Source organism: Struthio camelus, chromosome 22 (genome assembly GCF_040807025.1).
Source record: "Struthio camelus isolate bStrCam1 chromosome 22, bStrCam1.hap1, whole genome shotgun sequence".
Lineage (NCBI taxonomy): Eukaryota > Metazoa > Chordata > Aves > Struthioniformes > Struthionidae > Struthio > Struthio camelus.
Window position 1 is genome coordinate 1,988,422 of NC_090963.1, and position 19,599 is coordinate 2,008,020.

Genomic DNA, 19,599 nt, shown 5'->3' on the forward strand with positions numbered 1-19,599 from the left:
CCTGGAGGCCTGATATCACTGCGCTACACCACCTGCTGGCATAAAAGCTGTATAACTCCATGGACATCCACAGACCTCAACGAGCCTGCAGCTTCTATAAATCTGGCCTAAGAGGTAGCAGTTCTACTGTGCTGTATCGCCAGAGCTGAATTCATGACCTTCCCATCACAAACCACATTTCGCCCTTTAGCTTTCCTATATATCTTCCTTGGCAAAGAGCAGCTTTTTGCTGACTGCATTTGAAGATAATAACTCACAGACCTCTCTATCTAGGCAGCAGCATTTTTTTATACATCATTTTCCACTCTCTGCTAAGTTCATTCGTCTCCCTCTTTGCCCTCAAGAAATGGCTGTAAACCTGGGACCTGATCCATAGCTCATGGAAGGCCTCTCAGGGACAGGCCTCTTGCTGCCTGCTGAAAAAGGCCCAGCTGAGGAAGCAGAGCACGGAGGTGGGCTTGGGAGACAAAAAAACTATCCTGAGAGGGGGCTATCTTTTAGCTTTGCCAAAAGGTACCTTAGTGTTAACACACGAAGGGGGATTCAGAGCAGCTGGACTATGCTGCCACTTGTGATTGATGGCTGAAAGCTGATGCTGACAGCCACCGCTTGTGGCTCTCGGCTTTCACGGCCTGAGCCCTAACAGGAAGGCTGGGCACAGACTCCTTGAGAAGCCACCTAAGATATGCACTTGCAGTTCTCTTTGCTGTGCTTGGGTGGTATAACAAATAGGAGAACCTAAACAGGACCTAGGGAACTCTATGACAACAAACACCCTTTGTCTATATGTTGCTTTGATAACAGTGCACAGCGCATGGTGATCAGTCAGGCTGATGGGTATAAACGTTGGGTCGCTGTGATGCTGCTGACTTCAAATGAGATGTGCCTTCCTAGCGCCAGGAGCTGAAGAAGCTGGACTCTGGGATGGCACCCAGTCATGCCCTCACCATTTTCCCCTTTGCACTGCAACCTCATTTGGGGAACTGCAGAAGGCAGGCACAGTCCAGCCCTGACCTGGATAACCTAAACTGCTACTGTCAAGTCTCATTAGCATCATGATTCAGCTCATGGTTATTTCATTTATTTATTTCCCTGCTGGAGGAAAAATATAAGGAAAGGCAACTAAAAATGAAAAAGAACCCAGCCCAGAGCCCCAAGCAGCACATGAAAAATAAACAAAGCAGGTCATGGCACATCTGCTCTGAACCGTGTGGAGCAGTTAGCTGATAGCGCCTGTCAGGGGGAGCCAATGCAAAAATCCCAGGCACGCTACCTGGCTCAGCTGCAACACGGTTACTCGTATCCCAGGCCACAGAAAGGTGGGTCAGGAACTGGAGAGAGTGTAGGACTTCTTGAATCCCTGTCGAGGTATCTGACCATCAGATCCGCCTCCCCTCTGGGTCTTCACCCTATTTCTAGTGAGCCAACCATTTGTACACTGGAATTCAGGGCAGGGCAAACAGGATCTGGAAAATCCCAAGACTCCAGCCTTTTAATTATAGCTCATGTAAAAGATAGCCACTGCAATTAACCTTTAGGTGTTCACCTCCCTGTCCAGGGAGAAAGCTACTTACTCATTTTAAATGACTGGAATAAGAGCAGGGTTATGTATCAGGTACTAAACAATATGATTTCATGAAGTCCCCATTTGAGGTCTTTGTTGTTTCCATCGAACATCTTGACAGATGCTGCATAGATTAGCATTAGCAAATTAGTGTTACTAAAACAGATCAGATAATTTGAAGGTATTGTGTGATACTCCTTTTTTAGTCTTTCTGATATTTCTTTGTCATTCTAGCAATGTGGGACTGAAAAGTTGTTTTTCCTTTAAGGTTGATTTAGCTTATACCCTGAGCTGCAGAGTCTGTTCCCTATCCTGAAAAATGCATCTTGCAGAAAGTATAACTGCCCACGAGGTAATGCAAGAAGAGTAGAGTTACAACAACACAGACTTTTTGCAGTGTATCTCACGATACTGAAAAACAACATGGCCGTGCTGTCCGGTACCTCCTGGAAATGCCAGGGCCTGAGGGACGTGACTTGCAGAGGAACAGAAAAAAAGCATCAGAACCCTGTTAGACTATAGGCTTTCTGACTGTAGTACACCTCACTTGAGTTTGAACAGTTTCTAATGCAACATAACTGAACCAAGAGGTGAAATCAGAGATGGCTATAAAGCTCTTCTCCCACACAGGCAAGCATAGCCACAGAACAGACTCTACCTGGACCTGTGGTACAAGTCACAGGGGCTCCTCTGCTATGTGTGTCTGCTTTGTTCAAGAGGCAGGAACATGCTGTGACAGTCAAGCAAATGAAAGATGAATATTCAACATAGTCTGCGCTTGCACAAGTTCTTCCCTGTCAACAGCATCTCAGAATAGCTTCGATCTTTACCGTCCTTGGAGTCATTCACAAGAATGAAGTAATTGCAACTTAATGCCAGTATAAAGGAATTACATGGACTGTCTTGCTTTGCCTGCACATCATTGTGCACTTTGACCACATAGTTCTTTCCGCTTGTGGAAACAGTAAACAGTGACCTGTTTACTGTTACCTGACCTCAGGGAACAAAATGGGAAAGCCAGAAAGGCAAAAAACACCTTGGGTAGCTCCACAAATCAGTAGCGTGCGTCATCATGTGCATTTCACAGACTGGGTGCAAGACTGACAACAACTGGAAATTGCCTTGTCTGCAGCAGATCACAGCTCTCTGGGAGGATGTCTCCTGATGGAATTTTGCTATAGAGGGCTACTCATTATTATTTAGTCTGGTGCCCAAGATAGATTTACCTGACTACAGTGGTGTCTAAGTAATGAAAAATGTCAAACACTATTAATGAGGACTATGGGACCTTGGTTTCCCACCCAGTAGTGAGAAGTGGTTGTGACCCGCAAGGTAAGAGCGTGTGGTAGGTGGCCTGAATATGTCCTTTGAGTCCAGGTATGTCTATCCCCAAAACACACTTCTCTTTACTTGAGCACTTGGCCAGGAAACACAGCTATTGAAATACCACGAGAAAGACTCTTTGCATAGCTTTTCAAAATTGATTATACATACAAAGAATCAGACAAATCAGAAGGGTGGAAAGGCCTCATAACTAAATCTCCAGAGCACCTGAGTTTTATTTTACAGTTGTTCATGGGCCAGTGTAGATGTTCCTAGAAAACATAAATTTACTCTGGCTTTGATTTTGGACTGTAAAACTGTTAAAAAACCCACCACCACCAACAACAACCCTCTGTCCTAATATTTTTATTTTCTTTAAAAAATGCAAATTTCAACATGAAAACACGTGCACAGAAGAAAGAATGGGCACATTAGGTGAAAACTTGATGTGACTTCTTGAGCTAGAAACAACTACTTTCAATAGCAATCCATTTCAACAGTAATTGCTTAGCACACAATAACCTTCCTCCAATGCGTCTGTATTGATTTAAAGGATTACAGAACTGTAAAATCAGTAGGAAGAACATAGCAATGAACCTGGCCCAGTATTTCAAAATATGAGCAAATTAGCATGGCAAAGGAGTTGGCCTTGAATTTTCAATGTCCCCATGAAAATATCTAGACACTAATTAATACCCAATACAGTAACAGTGATAAACAAGAGAAACAAAATGAGATACCTCATAATTGTGGGAGTAGCTTGTCTCTGCCCAGGACTGCACTGCCTAGAAGGCCCTTTCAGGATACGAGCATCACTTGCTTTGCTGATGACTCAGCAGTGACATCGCAGTGGGAAGTGCCTCATTTTATCCTGAAGAGAAACACAAGAAGCCAAACCGATTTAGGGCAAAACCGATTGCCCTAAAACATAGAGGCATCCTGCCTCCTGTAAGACTTTGTGCTTGTATTAAGACCTCTCAGTGACCTTTGTAGTTCCCAAGGCCATTATAGGGGCTTCAGCCATAGATAGTAGGAAATAATTTGGAAAATAGGATTATGGTGTGTGTGGTGGGACGCCCAGTCAGCTAGGCCTTATCTGACAATGTCGGACTAAAATAGCATCAAGGTGCCTTTTGATCCCACTGTGAGTGCTATTGAGTGGATTAGAAGGATTACATACTTGCATCCAGAAATCAGGAACACGTCAAAATCTGACTGATACCTAGGCTTTTATTAGAGGCATAAAGATCATCCTCTCTAGAATGAATATATTTGCTTATCTCCTCTTGCATTTTGTACTGATACTGTCTGAAACTTTTCCTGCAGAAAAACTGCTAAATTAGAGGAACTTTATACAATTTGCTTTAAAACGCCCTGCATCCGTATAAAGTGTTTGCTAAAGCAAAACTTTAAACCAGCAGCATACAGGGATGCAAGATGAATTTCAGTTTGATACTATCAAATTGCTGAACTTTTACTGATGAACCAATCCAGAATAATATGCCTATGTAGGTGTGCAGGAACTGGCCAAATGATATTGGATAACAGGTACAGACAGTCACTTGAAACTACTCAGCATCTCAGAAAAGTCAGCGCCAGTCACTAAAGAAGCAGTAAATAATGAGGCTTTTCTGTCATGTGCATGAACATGAGATTCAGGGACTTATGCAGGTCCATCGAGAGAGGAAAGATAACCCATCATCCATAAACACATGCCTCTGTGTGTGTGTGTGTGTGTGTGTGTGTGTGTGTGTGTGTGTATGGACACCCCAAGATGGCTCTACAGAGCCTAGGATCAAGATGTTTTGTTATCTGCTTGCTATTTGTTTTTAAAAAATTCTGTGCTAATTAAGCGATTCCATATTTTTCATTTCGAATTGGGATAGACACTATGGCAAAAGAGAAAAGTTGTTCTCACGATATCTATGTGCCAATTTTCCCCCTTTAAAAAGATTTTTAAAGCTTGAGTTGTATCATCCCCTGTACAGGTGTCTCTGAATTTTCTCTCTGAAATTGCAAAGCATCATTTTTCAGCTATTGCAGGAGAAACGTCTGTCTTTTATTCTGAAGCCAACTCTTATGGCACTGTTCCAGCACTCTGAAAGGGCTGTCATCAGACACAGAGCCACTGAGGCACAGACAGATCTGGTAACATGAGATTGCTCGAGGTACCACCTACAGTTCCAGGCATGGCCTCATACTTTCCCCTTTAGGCCACTGCAGTCTTTGCAGGGCTTACTAGCGTATATGATGGCAACAAGACTCTAGATGAGGTAGCATATGCATGATCATTTTATTTTTATTTTAGATTTTGGCCTTTGACTGTCTTTTTGACATCTTCTTTGTGGCAGGGTGGAGCTGGAACGTGGCACTTTTACCTTCATGGATCCACTAAACCTCTCCTGGTACAATGGTGACATGGGCAGCAGGAACTGGAGCAAGCCACTCAACGAGTCTGATGCAGACCAGAAGCCTCAATACAATTACTATGCCATGCTGCTCACCCTCCTCATCTTTGTTATTGTTTTTGGCAATGTGCTGGTGTGTATGGCTGTGTCCAGGGAAAAAGCCCTTCAGACTACCACCAATTACCTGATCGTGAGTCTGGCAGTGGCAGATCTCTTGGTAGCAACTCTGGTCATGCCTTGGGTGGTCTATCTGGAGGTAGGTGGCCCAGTTTTCTTTCACAGTATGAAATATTTCTGGTAGGTGGTTAGTGAGAGGAGAGGTTTAGCTGCCTGGACATCAACTAAATGTCCAGGCCCATCTACATGTCACAAAATGAAAATGGTTTTTGTTTTCCTAACAGTTCATCAGATTTTTCCAGAAAGTGGACATGGCAGCAGATGACAGGCTGATTTGAAAATTCAAAGGGCTAAATTACAACCCAACTGCATTGAAAATCTAGCCTTTAAATATAGGGTTCAAAAGTGATAGGACCTCAGGTTTTGTTTTAAAACTACAGACAAACTGTGCATTCCCAAGGATAAGAATGAGTCTGCAACAACATCATGGGTGTCACACTAACAAACTGCACCCAATAGTAATCAAAAGCATATTCTGAAGGACCACAGCAATAAGGAGAGCATGCATTTGTGTTAGTAGGATGTAAATGCAGACCTATAATGTCACAATATATAAGAGAAACAGAATTATAAGTGAGCCACTTGTCACATTACTGCAGTTAGTGCATCTCTCTGTGTTTCTGCATACAGAGCCATTTTTGAGTGGCACTGTGTTTTGTGAAAGACAAATATTCCCAAGACTGCCACATGTTTACCTGGTAGCCAATGACTCTTGCAACAGTAAGTAGCTAGAAAGAATGAAATGGCAAATTTGTACAGGAAAGGGTAAGAGAAGCTGAACGGCCCTTCGTCCCTGGCCCTTTTGATCCATGGGTTGTCTGTTCTTCAGTCAGCTGAGAATTGGAAAGCTGGGGACAATCCTGCACCAAAATAAATGACCAGGAGAGAATGAACGGTGGCAAGAAAGCACAAGGCTGAAACTACATCGACTTTTCAAGTTATTGTCAAGGATTTGTTTAGGACAAAAGGTGATAAAACTGAGAGGAGAGCAGGGGTAAGAAGCTGTTATCAGCCCATTAAACATTAATACAAAGCAAAACAAACCCACTGACATGACACGGGCTGTTGAGAAGCCACAATACTAATTATCACTCCAGTTAATTATTGTTTGTGTGGCACTTTAAAAATGTAAAGCACTGTGCGTGTGCTAAAGCTTATTAGCATGACCACAGGCTAGTTGCGATTGCAGTTAATACCCCATTTCAACAACTCATTTCAAATAGAGGCTCTTTCTGTGAGAAGCTCCAACTCTTTTGGACTTAGCTATGAGTCTCTCAACAATCCCTATTTTAATTTGGAAGAATAAGATGTTTTCCTCCTTCTGGGCTTGTGAGTACATGCAATTGGCTAGGAAGCTCAGCCTTGTTAATCTACCAAGCAGGCTTATATATCTCACGGTTGCTAAGATTTTCTGTTGATAAGAGCCCTGTCTGCTCTTATCCACACTCTACTAAACCTAGTGCTATCTACCACAGCTTGAAGCAACGTGTGAATATTTGCTGACAGAGAAGGAGCCATTGCAAGCATGAGGGTTAGGGATGCTGCGATCCCTCTCTTGTCTGCAGTCTCAAATGAAAAATGGCCAGAATCTTTTATTCTGCAAGTAATTTCTTTTTTTAGGGTCTGTGTCACAAGTTGGGACAAAAATGGATGTCAAAACACAGGAAATAATCAGCTCAATAGGAAATAAACCTTCTACCTCCAACCTTCTGAGGTTTCCCCTACGTAATTGCATGTGCTAAGAGAAAAAATGGCTGCAGTTTACAGCATCTCCCATAAACTCATAACTATGAGTTCAGGAAACTGGTTGTCACACAGGATTATATCTGGCTGGAAACCTTTGCCTTTGGGCAAATTCTAATCAAATATAGTTACTGATGTGACTTTGTCTTTTAAATGCTTTTTTAATCACTGTGCATTCATCTGCCACTCAGACTTCAATGTAGTCATTCTTTCTTCCTTCTTTATGCTGCCTCTGGTTATGTATATCAGAGCAGAAATAACTGAAGAATAGCTATCTATCTTATTCATTCTATTTTCAAGTGCAATAGCACTCTATTTATATTAGAGGGAAATAGATTTTTTCACTGCATGCCAAATACAGTAGTCCTAATAATTGCTGTTAAACTTAAGTGTCAAAGTTTGGTTTCAGTAACAAGATAAGGGAAGATAAAAAGGCTGTTAGTAACTAGAAATGTTATCATTAGTTCCCTGTCTTTATCACAATATTAATATATGCAAAGAATTTTCCCTGTGAATTAAATCCATTTTGTTCATGAAAAATAATACATGAGGAATTTCTTCTCTGACTTTTTAGAATAAAGAAACAAAGGAATGCTCCTGCTTTGCTATTCTTGAACTTTGCTAGGTATAATTGCAAAAAATGAAATTAATGTCCCTAGCACTCTAGGGACAGTGCTATGGACAAGACTACAAATGATACTTTGTAGTGCTTCAGACACCTGTTTAAGCTACTAAATAGTTCACACTGATTTTGAGGAGACTTGTACTCTTTTATGTCATTGGAGCATGTGAGACCAGGTTTGTGATTCCCATACGGGTTACCCAGCTCTGAATAGAGATTAACATGATGGAATTGGGAAGGACGAAATCACACTAGGCCTCAGGAAAGAGCTCTAAAGAGCTCTAAAGAGTGGTTCAGATGGACCAGAATACTTTCTCTGTGGCAGTTCCCTCACTTGAGACCCTTAGTGTAGACAACACAAAGTCCCTGAAGACGCTCTGTGGCAAACAACCCTGTTTGGCACAGCAATGATGTGATTGATTGCACGTGACCAGCAGAAACTTCTGTGGACAAAGTGTTAATCTCATTTAAACCAGCAGAACGCCAGGTACTAGCAAATATCTTTATATGTTTGTGCAAAATTCTCCCTTTAGACTCTCTCAGCGGTGCATCCTCAGTGACTACTTTTATTGACCATGTTCTCTCTCTTTGCAGGTGGTTGGTGAATGGAGGTTCAGTCGGATCCACTGTGATATCTTTGTAACCCTTGATGTTATGATGTGTACTGCCAGTATCCTCAATCTCTGTGCCATCAGCATTGACAGGTGTGGGCTCTATGGCAGCAAGTCATGTCAAGTCCCATATGGCTATCAAGAGTGTGGTCAAGGTCATCTTTATGTGGTCTAAATTCACCTATGTCTCAGACTCGTCAATGGTGAGAGGTAGTCTTGCTGAAGTGTTTTGAAAGCTTTTTAAGCCTTTGGAGAGAGCACCTAAATAAGGGTCTGAGCAGGGATTCACTCAGTGGCAGCCACAGAAACATTAGTCTTGAGAACGCAAATGGAATTTAGGCTGCGTGTATATATCCCTGTTAGATCAGTCCTTCCATTTATATACTTAAGTGATGGAACAGGCTCCAGTGGGAAGGCGGTAACTCAGAGAGCACAAAAGAAAAACATGCTAAGCCTACCCCAGCCTCCCACCTTCCAAAACAGGAAACTTGGAGTTTCATGAAACCTGACTTGCCCTATATTCTTGGCTTGGCTTTCAGATACAGGATTTATCAGCCCTAGCAGAATAACCAAAGACTGAGTTTGTATCTTCACATCGCAGGTACACAGCAGTAGCAATGCCAATGCTGTACAATACCCGCTACAGCTCGAAGCGCAGGGTCACCGTAATGATTTCAGTGGTCTGGGTGCTTTCATTTGCCATCTCCTGCCCAATCCTGTTTGGCCTCAATAACACAGGTGAGTGTTACGTTGTCTAGAGCTGGCTATCGGCATCTTCCTGGCTTTACTGGGTCCCTAGATGGACTTCTGTTACAGAGCCAGGAATAAACATGGGATTCAGGTTTTAGGTGTTTTAGAATGCATCCCTCCCAATTTAAGGTATCCTCTCTCCATGCTAGCCCAGGATATTTCTGGCAGCTGCTTCCGGATCTGTTTCATCTCTTGCTGTTCCAGATCAGCACTATAGATACCTCAGAACAGAGGTTATGTTGAAGCTTACATAACACTCGTCAGTGATTTAAAAAAAAAAATCACTATTTATTAACACATGTGACAAAGACAGACATGTGACAAATAGCTTCACTGAGACAGGAGAAAGGAAATGGCTGTTCTGCCACCGGTTTCATAGGAAGTCTGGATCACATACTGCATGGGATTTGTATGCTTTCTGTTATAAGCCAGTCAGTAGCTGGAGACCTTGGGCCTCCCTGTGATCCAAGTGGTATTTGCTGGTCTTGCACCACTTCCAGTAGACGTGATGGTTCCTCCAGAACCCCTCCTTCTCAGGATATCTCTGTGCTTTCTATTAGAGAGAGAGCGGGGCGGGGGAACGCTCGTACTAGCTCCTAACAGCCGGGACGATGATTCCGAAATTTTTTGTCTTCCAGATGAAAATGAGTGTATCATTGCCAATCCTGCTTTTGTTGTGTATTCCTCTATCGTCTCCTTCTACGTTCCCTTTATCGTCACCCTGCTGGTGTACGTACAGATTTACATAGTGCTCCGGAAACGCAGGAAACGTGTCAACACCAAGCGCAGCACCCATGCCCTGGATTCTGACACACAGGCCCCGCTGAAGGTACTGAGACCTCCTCCCTTGCTCTCACCCAACTCCATCCTTTTCCCTTCCTGCTCCACTTCCTTCCCCAAAGTACCTCCTCCTCTCCCCAAATGACACTGTCTGGGGCGTGTGAAATGTTGGCTCACAAAGGTGGATGCTGTCTCTGATGCTACTGGGAAATCCCAGCTGCACACTGGGGATTATCAGGTCATCAGCTGATGCTTCACAAGCCTCCCTGGATCTCAGGGATATTTCATCAGCAAATCTGCACTGGGAACCACTTCTTTGACCACATCCCATTTCTTTTGATTCTGCTGATTTTGGTTTGGTGTTAAGACTTACCCCAGCCTACAGGCTTCATCATTTCCTGAGTCAGCCCTGCTGACTAAGACAAAGAAGCTCCATGGACATTGCTTGGCTGTTGTATAAACTACATCACTGGTATGATACCACTGAAGCACAGTTGTGAAAAACAGCCTTGCAAAGCATGGGATAAGTGAAGTGAGGTTGAGCATGTTAAGTGTGAGACTGCTTGTCAGAGTCTGGCAAGCATTTTGTACATCTGGCAAGATGTACAAAATGATTAGTAGGAATGTATAGTCCCAGAGGCACCATCTGCAAATTACATCCTAGTAACTGCCTCAGAAGCCAGTTCCATTGTGAAGAAAAAGAGGCAGAAAGACAGGGGTGGACTGAAACATGACAAATCTTTGGAGTTTCCTTCTCCTGCCTCCACGACTCCTTTTTCGGAGTACTTTTCCATCACTTTTAGTGCCTTAGTCACACTGATTAATTTCTGCATCGTGCCCTCTGTTTATATCTCCCTGTGCCTCCCTTACCAGCTTCCCTTCCTAATTACTATCTGCTTGTATAACCTGTGAGCTGATGCTTGCCCCTTAGGACAAATGCACTCATCCAGAAGATGTGAAGCTCTGCACAGTTATTGTGAAGTCCAATGGGAGTTTCCAAGTTAATAAGCGCCAAGTGGTGAGTATTAAAGAGAAGTGGTAGCTTTCCAGAGCGTTCAGCTTTTCCCTGTTCCCCTTCCAGGATACACAATGAATTTATGTAGGGTGGGAGAAAAATAAGCTAAGAGCAAAGGTTAACAGTCAATAGCAAAATTTAAATATTCTTCCTGTTCCTTAGAGTGAAGCAGAGAGTTTAAGATCAGAGAGCTCAAAAAGCCAGACAAAGCTCACCTAAAGATCAGCTATAAAAGCCATGACATTTTAACAATTTGTGTCTCTGATTTTCTTCTTCTCTTTATTATTTAGAGCGTTGAACTGCATTGGCTTTGTTGGGTTTTGCTTGTTGATTTTTTTTTTCCTCTGAAAACCTAACTGAAACACATGGGGGCATAGAGACAATGTCTCTCCCATCTCCTAGCCTCTTTGTACAATAAAGGCCTCAGTGCCATTCACCGCAGTTCTGTCAATCTCATCTACCCAAATGTATTCTCCCATGTGAACAATTAACAGCCAAGCATCCACCAAAAAAGGGAGAGGGCAAGAAGAGGGGTGATCATTCCTCAGCAGCATCCAGCTTCACTCTGTAATAATTGTTCATTGCTCCTCCCTGTATATTTATCTGTTTCTATGTTGTGGGTATTTGATTCTTGTCCAGGAGGCAGAGAGTCACATAGAGGAGATGGAAATGGAGATGGTGTCCAGTACCAGTCCTCCTGAGAAGACCACTCTCAAACCAGCTGCACCAAGCAACCATCAGCTGATTGTGCCAGTTGCTTCCAATCAGTGCACCAATTCAACCCTGCAGGCAACCTTGGACAGCCCTGTGAAAGTAGAGAAGAATGGACATGCCAAAGAACCCTCCCAAACAGCCAAGGTCTTTGAGATCCAGTCTATGCCCAATGGAAAGACAAGGACCTCTCTCAAGACTGTGAGCAGGAGAAAACTGTCACAACAGAAGGAAAAGAAAGCTACTCAGATGCTAGCCATTGTACTTGGTAAGAGTGCGCTCTGGCTTCCTCTTTGTCTTTCTGTAGAAAGCCAACAGCTACCCAGGACTAAGTATCCAGTCTGGATGTGCAACATAGACCATTTGACCAGGCATATGGCATGTAGCAGATGTACCTTCTGGTGTAACATGCAGGAGACACAGGGAATAACTGAAAAAGATAACGTATAAAACAGATAGAAAATTGACGCAGAGATGCAGGGAGAAATGATGGAGGTGTAAATAGTTTGCAGTGGCCTCCAGAGAAACAGCTTCATCGGATAAATCAGAAGATATGCCTGTGAAAGCAGGCATGAGACTCCTAACAGGGAGTCTACCTTCTTTCCAGATAGGAAAGGTTCTCATTGGTGTACAAAAGGCTCAGAAAGCTTTCCAGCTGTGGGGCATTTTGGTTGCCAAAGCACAGTGAGGTGCAGGGGTGAGAGAGCTCATGGGCTTTCTAATATAGCTATAGTACAAAGGGCAGCATAGTTCAGTATGAAAGTGGTACCTCTTAAGGCCGTAGTTTTTTTTGTAACTGATCTACTTACATCAGTACAGAAGACCTTTAGTGCTTGGATAATCAGAATAATGACGACAAACTGTAACAGACAAACTGAAGGCATATTGCTCAGGGAATCTCTTTTCCTTTACCATCCTAAGGAATCTCACTGTTCTGAGAGTCTCACAAATTTTCCACCTTTCAACAATCAAAGTTTGTCTCTCTCCTTTTCCCCCAGGTGTTTTCATCATCTGCTGGCTCCCATTTTTCATCACTCACATCCTGAACATGCACTGCGATTGCAACATCCCTCCAGCAATGTACAGCGCCTTTACGTGGCTTGGATATGTCAACAGTGCTGTCAACCCAATTATTTACACCACCTTCAACATTGAATTTCGTAAGGCTTTCATGAAGATCCTCCACTGTTAAAAGAAAAAAGCAGTAACCACATTTTTAAGAATGAGAGAAAAGAAACCAATGCCATACACGCACACAGACAAATGGGGAGCCATAGGGAGATCTCAAGCTCTTGTATTGGGCACAAGGCCTACAGTGTTACAACTGTGCCATGCCCCACACCTCTTGGTCAGGATGCAATGACGACCTTCATGCGGGAGGTTCTCTCATCCCTCGAGGTGACCTTTGGACTCTGGGAGACCAATCCCAAGGGCACTTTTAAGAGCTACCCTCACACTGTGTTTAAAGCAGAAGCAAAAACTGAGACATGCTCACTTGATACTTGCCTATGGCCAACTAACCTTGAGTGCATTAAACAGACACTTGCAGAGCCACGTGCAGGTAGTGATGGGTCACTGCCACTATTGGCTCACGTGTTATGTCATTGATACAATCTTCACCAAAGATGAGAACATCTTTTCCGCTTTGCAATAGGAGCCAGACAGACAGAGCTTGTGGAAAGCCCACGCAATAGCTTTGCCTTCACCTGCAGCTGACTTGTCCAGTATTAAACTGCTGAGGCCTTGAGGAAAAAAGCTTTCAGAGAACCCCAGGTGGACTAAGAAGGTTCTGCCACCTACAGATTCAAACCCTGCAATAATGTGGGCCCACAAGCAATGGGCAGAAGGAAGATGGGGAGCATATGTCTCATATGGGACCATTACATCAATGTAAATATGAATAAATAGGATGAATTGAACAGAAGCCCAAGCCAAAAAATAAACAAGAGGAGAAACTCAAGACGTGATACCTTGTCTTGCATGGTATGTGCTCAGATTAAATAGGATATCAACTATCATCTATCATCAGCCAGCCCAGCAGCAATTTTGGCCCACCAATCAGCATTTCATCTCCAGTCTCTTACAAGAAGCTGCAAAATTAACTGAGGAGTGATAGTGTGGTGAATGTAGAAATATGAAGAGAGTGTGCTAGGTGAGGCATCTGGAGCCATGCCCATCTCAGATGTGAAACTGGACAAGTGAAAGTTAGGTCCAGGTTTTCTCACCTAACCTTAAGGTGCTATGAAGTCAAGGAACGCCTAAGCTATGATTTGCCTATGTCTGTCAACAGAGAGTGTGCAGAGCGACATTGTGCCTAATTTAGATTGTTAAGAGTAACTGGCATAAAGACTGTGTGTTTTGGAAGAAGCCAAAACAAAAGCCCAAGAAAGCCCCCAGCTGGATGTGCTCCTGTGTCTAGGTTGGACTCGAAAGGTCTGGATGTTTCTAGCATCCCTTAACCTCTGTTATCTACATTTCATGGTTCAAAACAGTTGAAAATCCATCAACAGCATAATTGCACCACACTGACTTGGGCATTGCCAAATCCATGCTCTGCTTACTAACTGTACTCAGTTCACAATATTTTTTGCAATATCTCTGTAAATAACCTACAGTGAGATGAATAAAATGACATGGAAATAGGTCTGGCTAGAAATTACTGTATGGTCTGGATAGCTAGATGATTGCCATTGCCATATGCAAAGGCAGGCTCCCAAGTTCTAATTACCTGAAGATTTTAAAACAATCATCTGGAGAGCAATATAATTCCTTCTCTCTCTGTGCACAGTCTGTGGAATATTCACACATGGTTTCTGTTTCAGAACAGACAAAAACTACTGCTGGGGGGGGGGGGGGGGCTTCTTTTCTTCTCTGCTTTTCCTAAATTGTTAACAAAGCATTTTCCTGTAGGATGGGCTGTGCCAATAATATAATTCGTGTGTTCCACCTGTATATCAAGAAGAGATTATGTCAAGTAGCTATATTACATACTCTCAGCTTTTTCCTTAAATTGAAACAGCAGTTCCACGTTGATCCAAAGGTTTCCCATCTAATCCTTTTGTTCCTGGTAGAGGCCGATAACCAATGCTATTAGTATTTAGCCCATAGGCTTGGATAACATTTGCACATGGCTTTTTGAGGTCTGTTCATAGCTATAAATTTAAATGAAAAGTGATCCTACAGCTGCCTAGAGGTGCACTAGTTTAGTGAAGGATTTTAACATATAACCTCGGCAGAAATAGGTCCTATACACCAGGTTGAATAGGAGAGTATACGCTTATCATAGCAACACTTTATTTACAAACCTGAACCAGGTGTTATATGATGCTGTCAGACAAAAACATTATGAATATGTAGGTTGTGGCCATTCACTCTTCTGTGTTAGCACTGTAATGCCCAACTAGGGAGCCTTTGCACCTTGAACATTAACAGGATTATGTGCAAGGAAAAAAATAATAATTCTTACAAAAGCACAGGAAACTGTCAAATCTTTTTTTCCATCAGAAAATTGGAAACACAAACTCAAGAGATCTCAGGCGCAAGAATCAAAGAGAGGAGGACGTTATCTGTTCTTTTTGTTCCAGTTTTAACCAAGGAACTTCACCCTGTGACAGGAATCAATTCAGATTCGTCTTAATTGAAAGACTCAAAGAATAACGTAAAGCCAGTGTTTTTTGTGGAAAAAATAGTAACAAACTTCTGCTCAATTTTCTAACATATTAGCAACTGCAAAGCAAAAAAGTGCCATGTGATTTAGTGAATTACCAGTTGAGGAGCTGGATCAGAATAGAAAGAAATATGCATATATACAAAAAAGCCTTAAAGCATTTGGAAGTTGCCACAGGCGGTATTTGTGCTGTACTAAAACCTGGTGTGAGCCCTCAGAATAAGTGGAAAGTGAATAATGTCTTAACTTGGTGCTGTAATTTTATGTCATATTCAGTGACAACCCATAATGGGACAAAATCATTACCTTAGATACAATTTACCCTGTTTGAAAATTTTGTTTCTAAATCCAAAGGCAGAACCTGATGGCTCAACTCTCCTGAACCGCTAAAGGAACAAGTCTCCCAAAATGTCATGGAGAAGAAGAGCTACTGAAAAAGGGCCTATGTCCTTCATATCTTTCCTAACTTGGACCAAAAAAGCCAGGTATCATTTCCTAGAGATTAAGCTTCTGTTGGGAAAAACTACCAATGAGTTTAAGCTGTTCATTTCCAACACTCTGGACTCAAAGGTATCCTATAGGAATGTCTATATTCCACTGTTCTTGGAAAGGTGGTAATGCCACATATGCTATCTCCTTCACAGCGAGTTTTTCTTTCCCATAAAACATCCACATTTAAAAACAACAAAATACAGCACTTTCCACCCATGAATCAAGCCTTCATAACTGTCTTAGAAGCCAGGCAGGAGCAGGACAGGAACATGTCATCACCTCTGGCTTTACAACAAATAAATTAATTCCAAGAGCAAGGACTGTCTTTGCAAACTGTTTGTATGGCACCTAGCACACAACAACCAGCTCCTCAGTTGTGATGGAAAGTGCTTTTAGAAACAAATAATGGCTGTGAATTACGATGAGGGTCAGTGGCACGAGGCAGGACGCTAAGGCCTCTCGTCCACAGATCTGAGCCTGGCAAATGCAGTCCTGACTGGAACCTCCCCCTTAAAAAATACAGCCTTCTTAAGGACTTATGATGGTAGGACATAGTGATGATGGCAAGGGCACTGATATATTTTTAACACCTTAATGAGAGGATCTTATTTCTTTGCTCCTGAAGAAAGTTTGCAAAGTGAATTCTACTTGGAAGTAATTGTAAGAGACCCTTGCTATGGTCCCTGCTTTGTGAATCATTTGTAAGTGAAGCTTCAGTTCTACTTATTGTGACTTTCTGTTCCGGCTTTTCCTCCCTGTGATTCACAGCTCACTGAAGACAGCGTGGCTCTCTGCACCCTCCAAACAAGTTTTAATTAAGAAGCTGGTAAATTCTGGCTGCACTGTATTCTGTGCTTGCCTGCTTGCTCCCACTACAGTCAGGATGTCAGGTATCTTCCTGATTGAAGAGTAAACAAATTACAATAGCTCTAACCAGCTTATTAAATCTTGCTAAAATAAAAATTAAAACAGACAAATAGCTACTATCTCTCTTGTGAAAATCTCCAGTGAAAATGTGACTCTCACCGAAGAGTTAGGAATGTATGTTACCCATAACCAGAACATGTGACACCAACAAATGTCCTCAGCCAGCACTGTAATTAAATAGAGACTTGCACAAGCTACCGTGATGTTGTATACTTATTTCATTCTTTTTACCAGAGGCTGCCACAACGGTATTTAGCTGTAATGGGTCACTCTCTAGGAACCTACAATTGTGCTATGCACCGTAGAAGCACGTAATGGGAAAAGATGATGGCCTTCAAATGAGATCTTGCATTTTTTTGACTTGCCCTTCAGGTTACTTTTTCTCCCTTATCTCACTTTTTCCTCAAGAATTCTAGCTTTTGTCTAAACTGAATCTAGGCACCTCAGAGAAGAGAAAGAAAAGGTGCGGAGAGACACAAGCAGGAAAGAAAATGCTCTTAAGTCTCCCCAGCTCCCTTCTCTTCTAGATGAAAACAGACTTGGGAGGATTTGGAGGAGGAAGGGATGAAAAACTGATGAGTTCCTAGCAAAGAGTAGTCACGCTGACATTTTTGACATCATAGCACCTGCCAGTATTTGCTTTTTGGCCCTGCGCATTCACATCCATACCAGTAGGGGTTCTGGACAGGGTATCAAAGCTGCTGCTTTCATTGGGACACCGTTTGTTTAGCTGACCTGTAAAAGTTGGGGGAAACAAATACAGATGAGTCAACAGCCTGTTATGAGTTTGGCTGCCAACAATAAACAGTTGTGTGGAATATACGAACTTACAATCTCTCTGCATGGAGAAAATAAATACAAGCTCTCAGAGTGGCACTATGGTATGGCAGACAATTTGTATGTGAAATACAATATTTTTAGCACTGCATTTTATGTAGCAATGAATATGCCCCAAAAACTTAATCATGATCTTCACTGTGCTAAATACACCTGAAGTGAGAATTCACATCAGTGGGAGTATGTCAACTGTCCATCTCTATCATGTGTGACTACAGAACAACCCCAGCCACCCATGCCATCCAGCACTGTTCATACCATTCAACAGACAGAGAAGTAATCTGCCCGTCTCCAGGGGCACTTGAGTGAGTCCTACAGTTTCAGACCAGGACTGACAGGTTAATGGATGCCTTCTTCTGCACATCTAGCCAAAAAAGAGAAAACCAGTTGCACCTGTTAAATTAACTCATTCTCTCTAATCAAAGCTTCTTTTAATAATTAAAACAACTCCCCCAATGCCCTTCTTTCTGAGGATACCAGACTCTTTTATAAATAGTTTTTGACTCATAAACAACAGCATTCTTCACCAAAGAAAGAGCGAGGATAGTGGACTAAATATAATTAAGGTAAAATGAACAATTAATAGACCTAGAAATGAGCTTAAAGAGACTTAAGAAGCAGCAAAGCAAAACCCAGAGTAGTTGCCTTTTAAATAAGGAAAAACCTCTTTCTACATACCCAAGCTGCCATGCTGGGCCCATGGAAAAAGGGGGATCATGAAAACAAGTGAGCACATTGAACCAAGCTTAGCATTGCTTCCTTGCTGCATGCAATCAGCTGTATCCATAGCTTTGACGAGACTGTAAAGATTATGCCACCTAAATCTCAGCTGCAGGATTTCATGCCAGACTTACTAAAGGGAAGCAAGCAAAGAGCACAGACGTTTTGCAATTGCTGTACTTTAGAAGCTTTCACTTTTATTCTTAACTAAGCCATTACAGAGATATTAATGCACTGCTAAGGGAGTTTGTAACATGTAATAAGAACTTGAGCTGTTGCATGTTAGCGATAAGCTTTATAAAAATAAAGCCAAACAGAAACAGTATGCAGAAAGCTGATTAAAATAGGCCCTACAGGATGGGTGATTGTGGAATTCAGCTACCCTCACTTCACTGCTGCCCAAGTCCAAATCAGTCATCCCAGGACTTCTTCACAGTCACACGCAAGGAGCAAGCATCTCCCTATGGAGAGTCTCCTCGACACAGAACAGATGAGGTAAATCAGCCTCTCAAGGCTCACTGACCTGCCTCAGATTTAAGACCTTCATCTGCTCGAACTCTGAGAAGCCCAAAGCCCTTCTGTGGCACGGCAGGGGATGAGAAAGCTTCCTGTCTAACCCAGCAGTCACTGGTGAGAGGTAGCTATGAAACCCTGATTCTGCAGCGACGTGCTGTGAGGGTTCATGCTTTCAATTTCAGAAGTGACTGCCTGCATCAGTCCTCAGCTAAGTGAAGGCCATTATACTTGACCACAGGAACAGCTCTGACCTGACTCAGGGCCACTATATAAGCCGTTCCCAAAGCTTGAACACACAAGTGTCCTGTTCAAATGGAAATGCTGCAGTGTTTGCTACTGCTCTTAACCCTGACTGCAGCACCACTGGAAGAAAGGACCAGATACTGAAACTCTGGACTTTTAATAGTGACCACTGCATATGGAAGAAGAATCTGTAGAAGACAAGTGTCCTCACAGAGATCTCTGCTTCCTATCTCTGTGGTTTAACTACGTAAATCACTTTCAGTTTTGTGCAGACCAAAGGTAAAGGGCTACAAATTCCATGTGCTGGGAGAAAATCAGTTCATAATTCAAGGCTTCGTAACTGCATCAAACATTTCATACTAACCATTGTTAACATATATTTAATAATGCAGCCATGAAGCGGATTTTCTTTTACAGACCATGAGAAAAACCAAGAAAGCTCCCCATCACCAAGAACAAAAAAGCTAATCTTGTCTCCAAATGATAATAGCAA

General features: G+C 42.5%; 1 protein-coding gene and 1 long non-coding RNA gene across 6 annotated transcripts in view; one reads left to right on the forward strand and one right to left on the reverse strand.

Annotated features, from left to right (window-relative positions):
* The window catches only part of DRD2 (dopamine receptor D2), a 39,207-nt gene extending 24,687 nt beyond the window's left edge, over positions 1-14,520 (forward strand). Inside the window, exons 2-8 of one of the 2 annotated variants that reach the window (XM_009666200.2) lie at positions 5,239-5,551; positions 8,432-8,541; positions 9,050-9,186; positions 9,837-10,027; positions 10,910-10,996; positions 11,633-11,972; positions 12,703-14,520. In XM_009666200.2, the coding sequence (XP_009664495.1) occupies positions 5,270-5,551; positions 8,432-8,541; positions 9,050-9,186; positions 9,837-10,027; positions 10,910-10,996; positions 11,633-11,972; positions 12,703-12,896 (1,341 nt within the window). In that variant the 5' untranslated portion in view covers positions 5,239-5,269 and the 3' untranslated portion in view covers positions 12,897-14,520. Of the gene's footprint in view, positions 1-4,962; positions 5,552-8,431; positions 8,542-9,049; positions 9,187-9,836; positions 10,028-10,909; positions 10,997-11,632; positions 11,973-12,702 lie in introns of those variants that run through there. The other variant, XM_068916742.1, reaches the window with a different exon arrangement.
* The window catches only part of LOC104138557 (uncharacterized), a 91,145-nt gene that overhangs the window by 59,185 nt on the left and 12,361 nt on the right, over positions 1-19,599 (reverse strand). For all 4 annotated transcript variants that reach the window (XR_011135906.1, XR_011135908.1, XR_011135905.1 and 1 more), the window contains one exon: positions 3,628-3,758. This is a non-coding gene — a long non-coding RNA (uncharacterized lncRNA). The remainder of the gene's footprint in view (positions 1-3,627; positions 3,759-19,599) is intronic.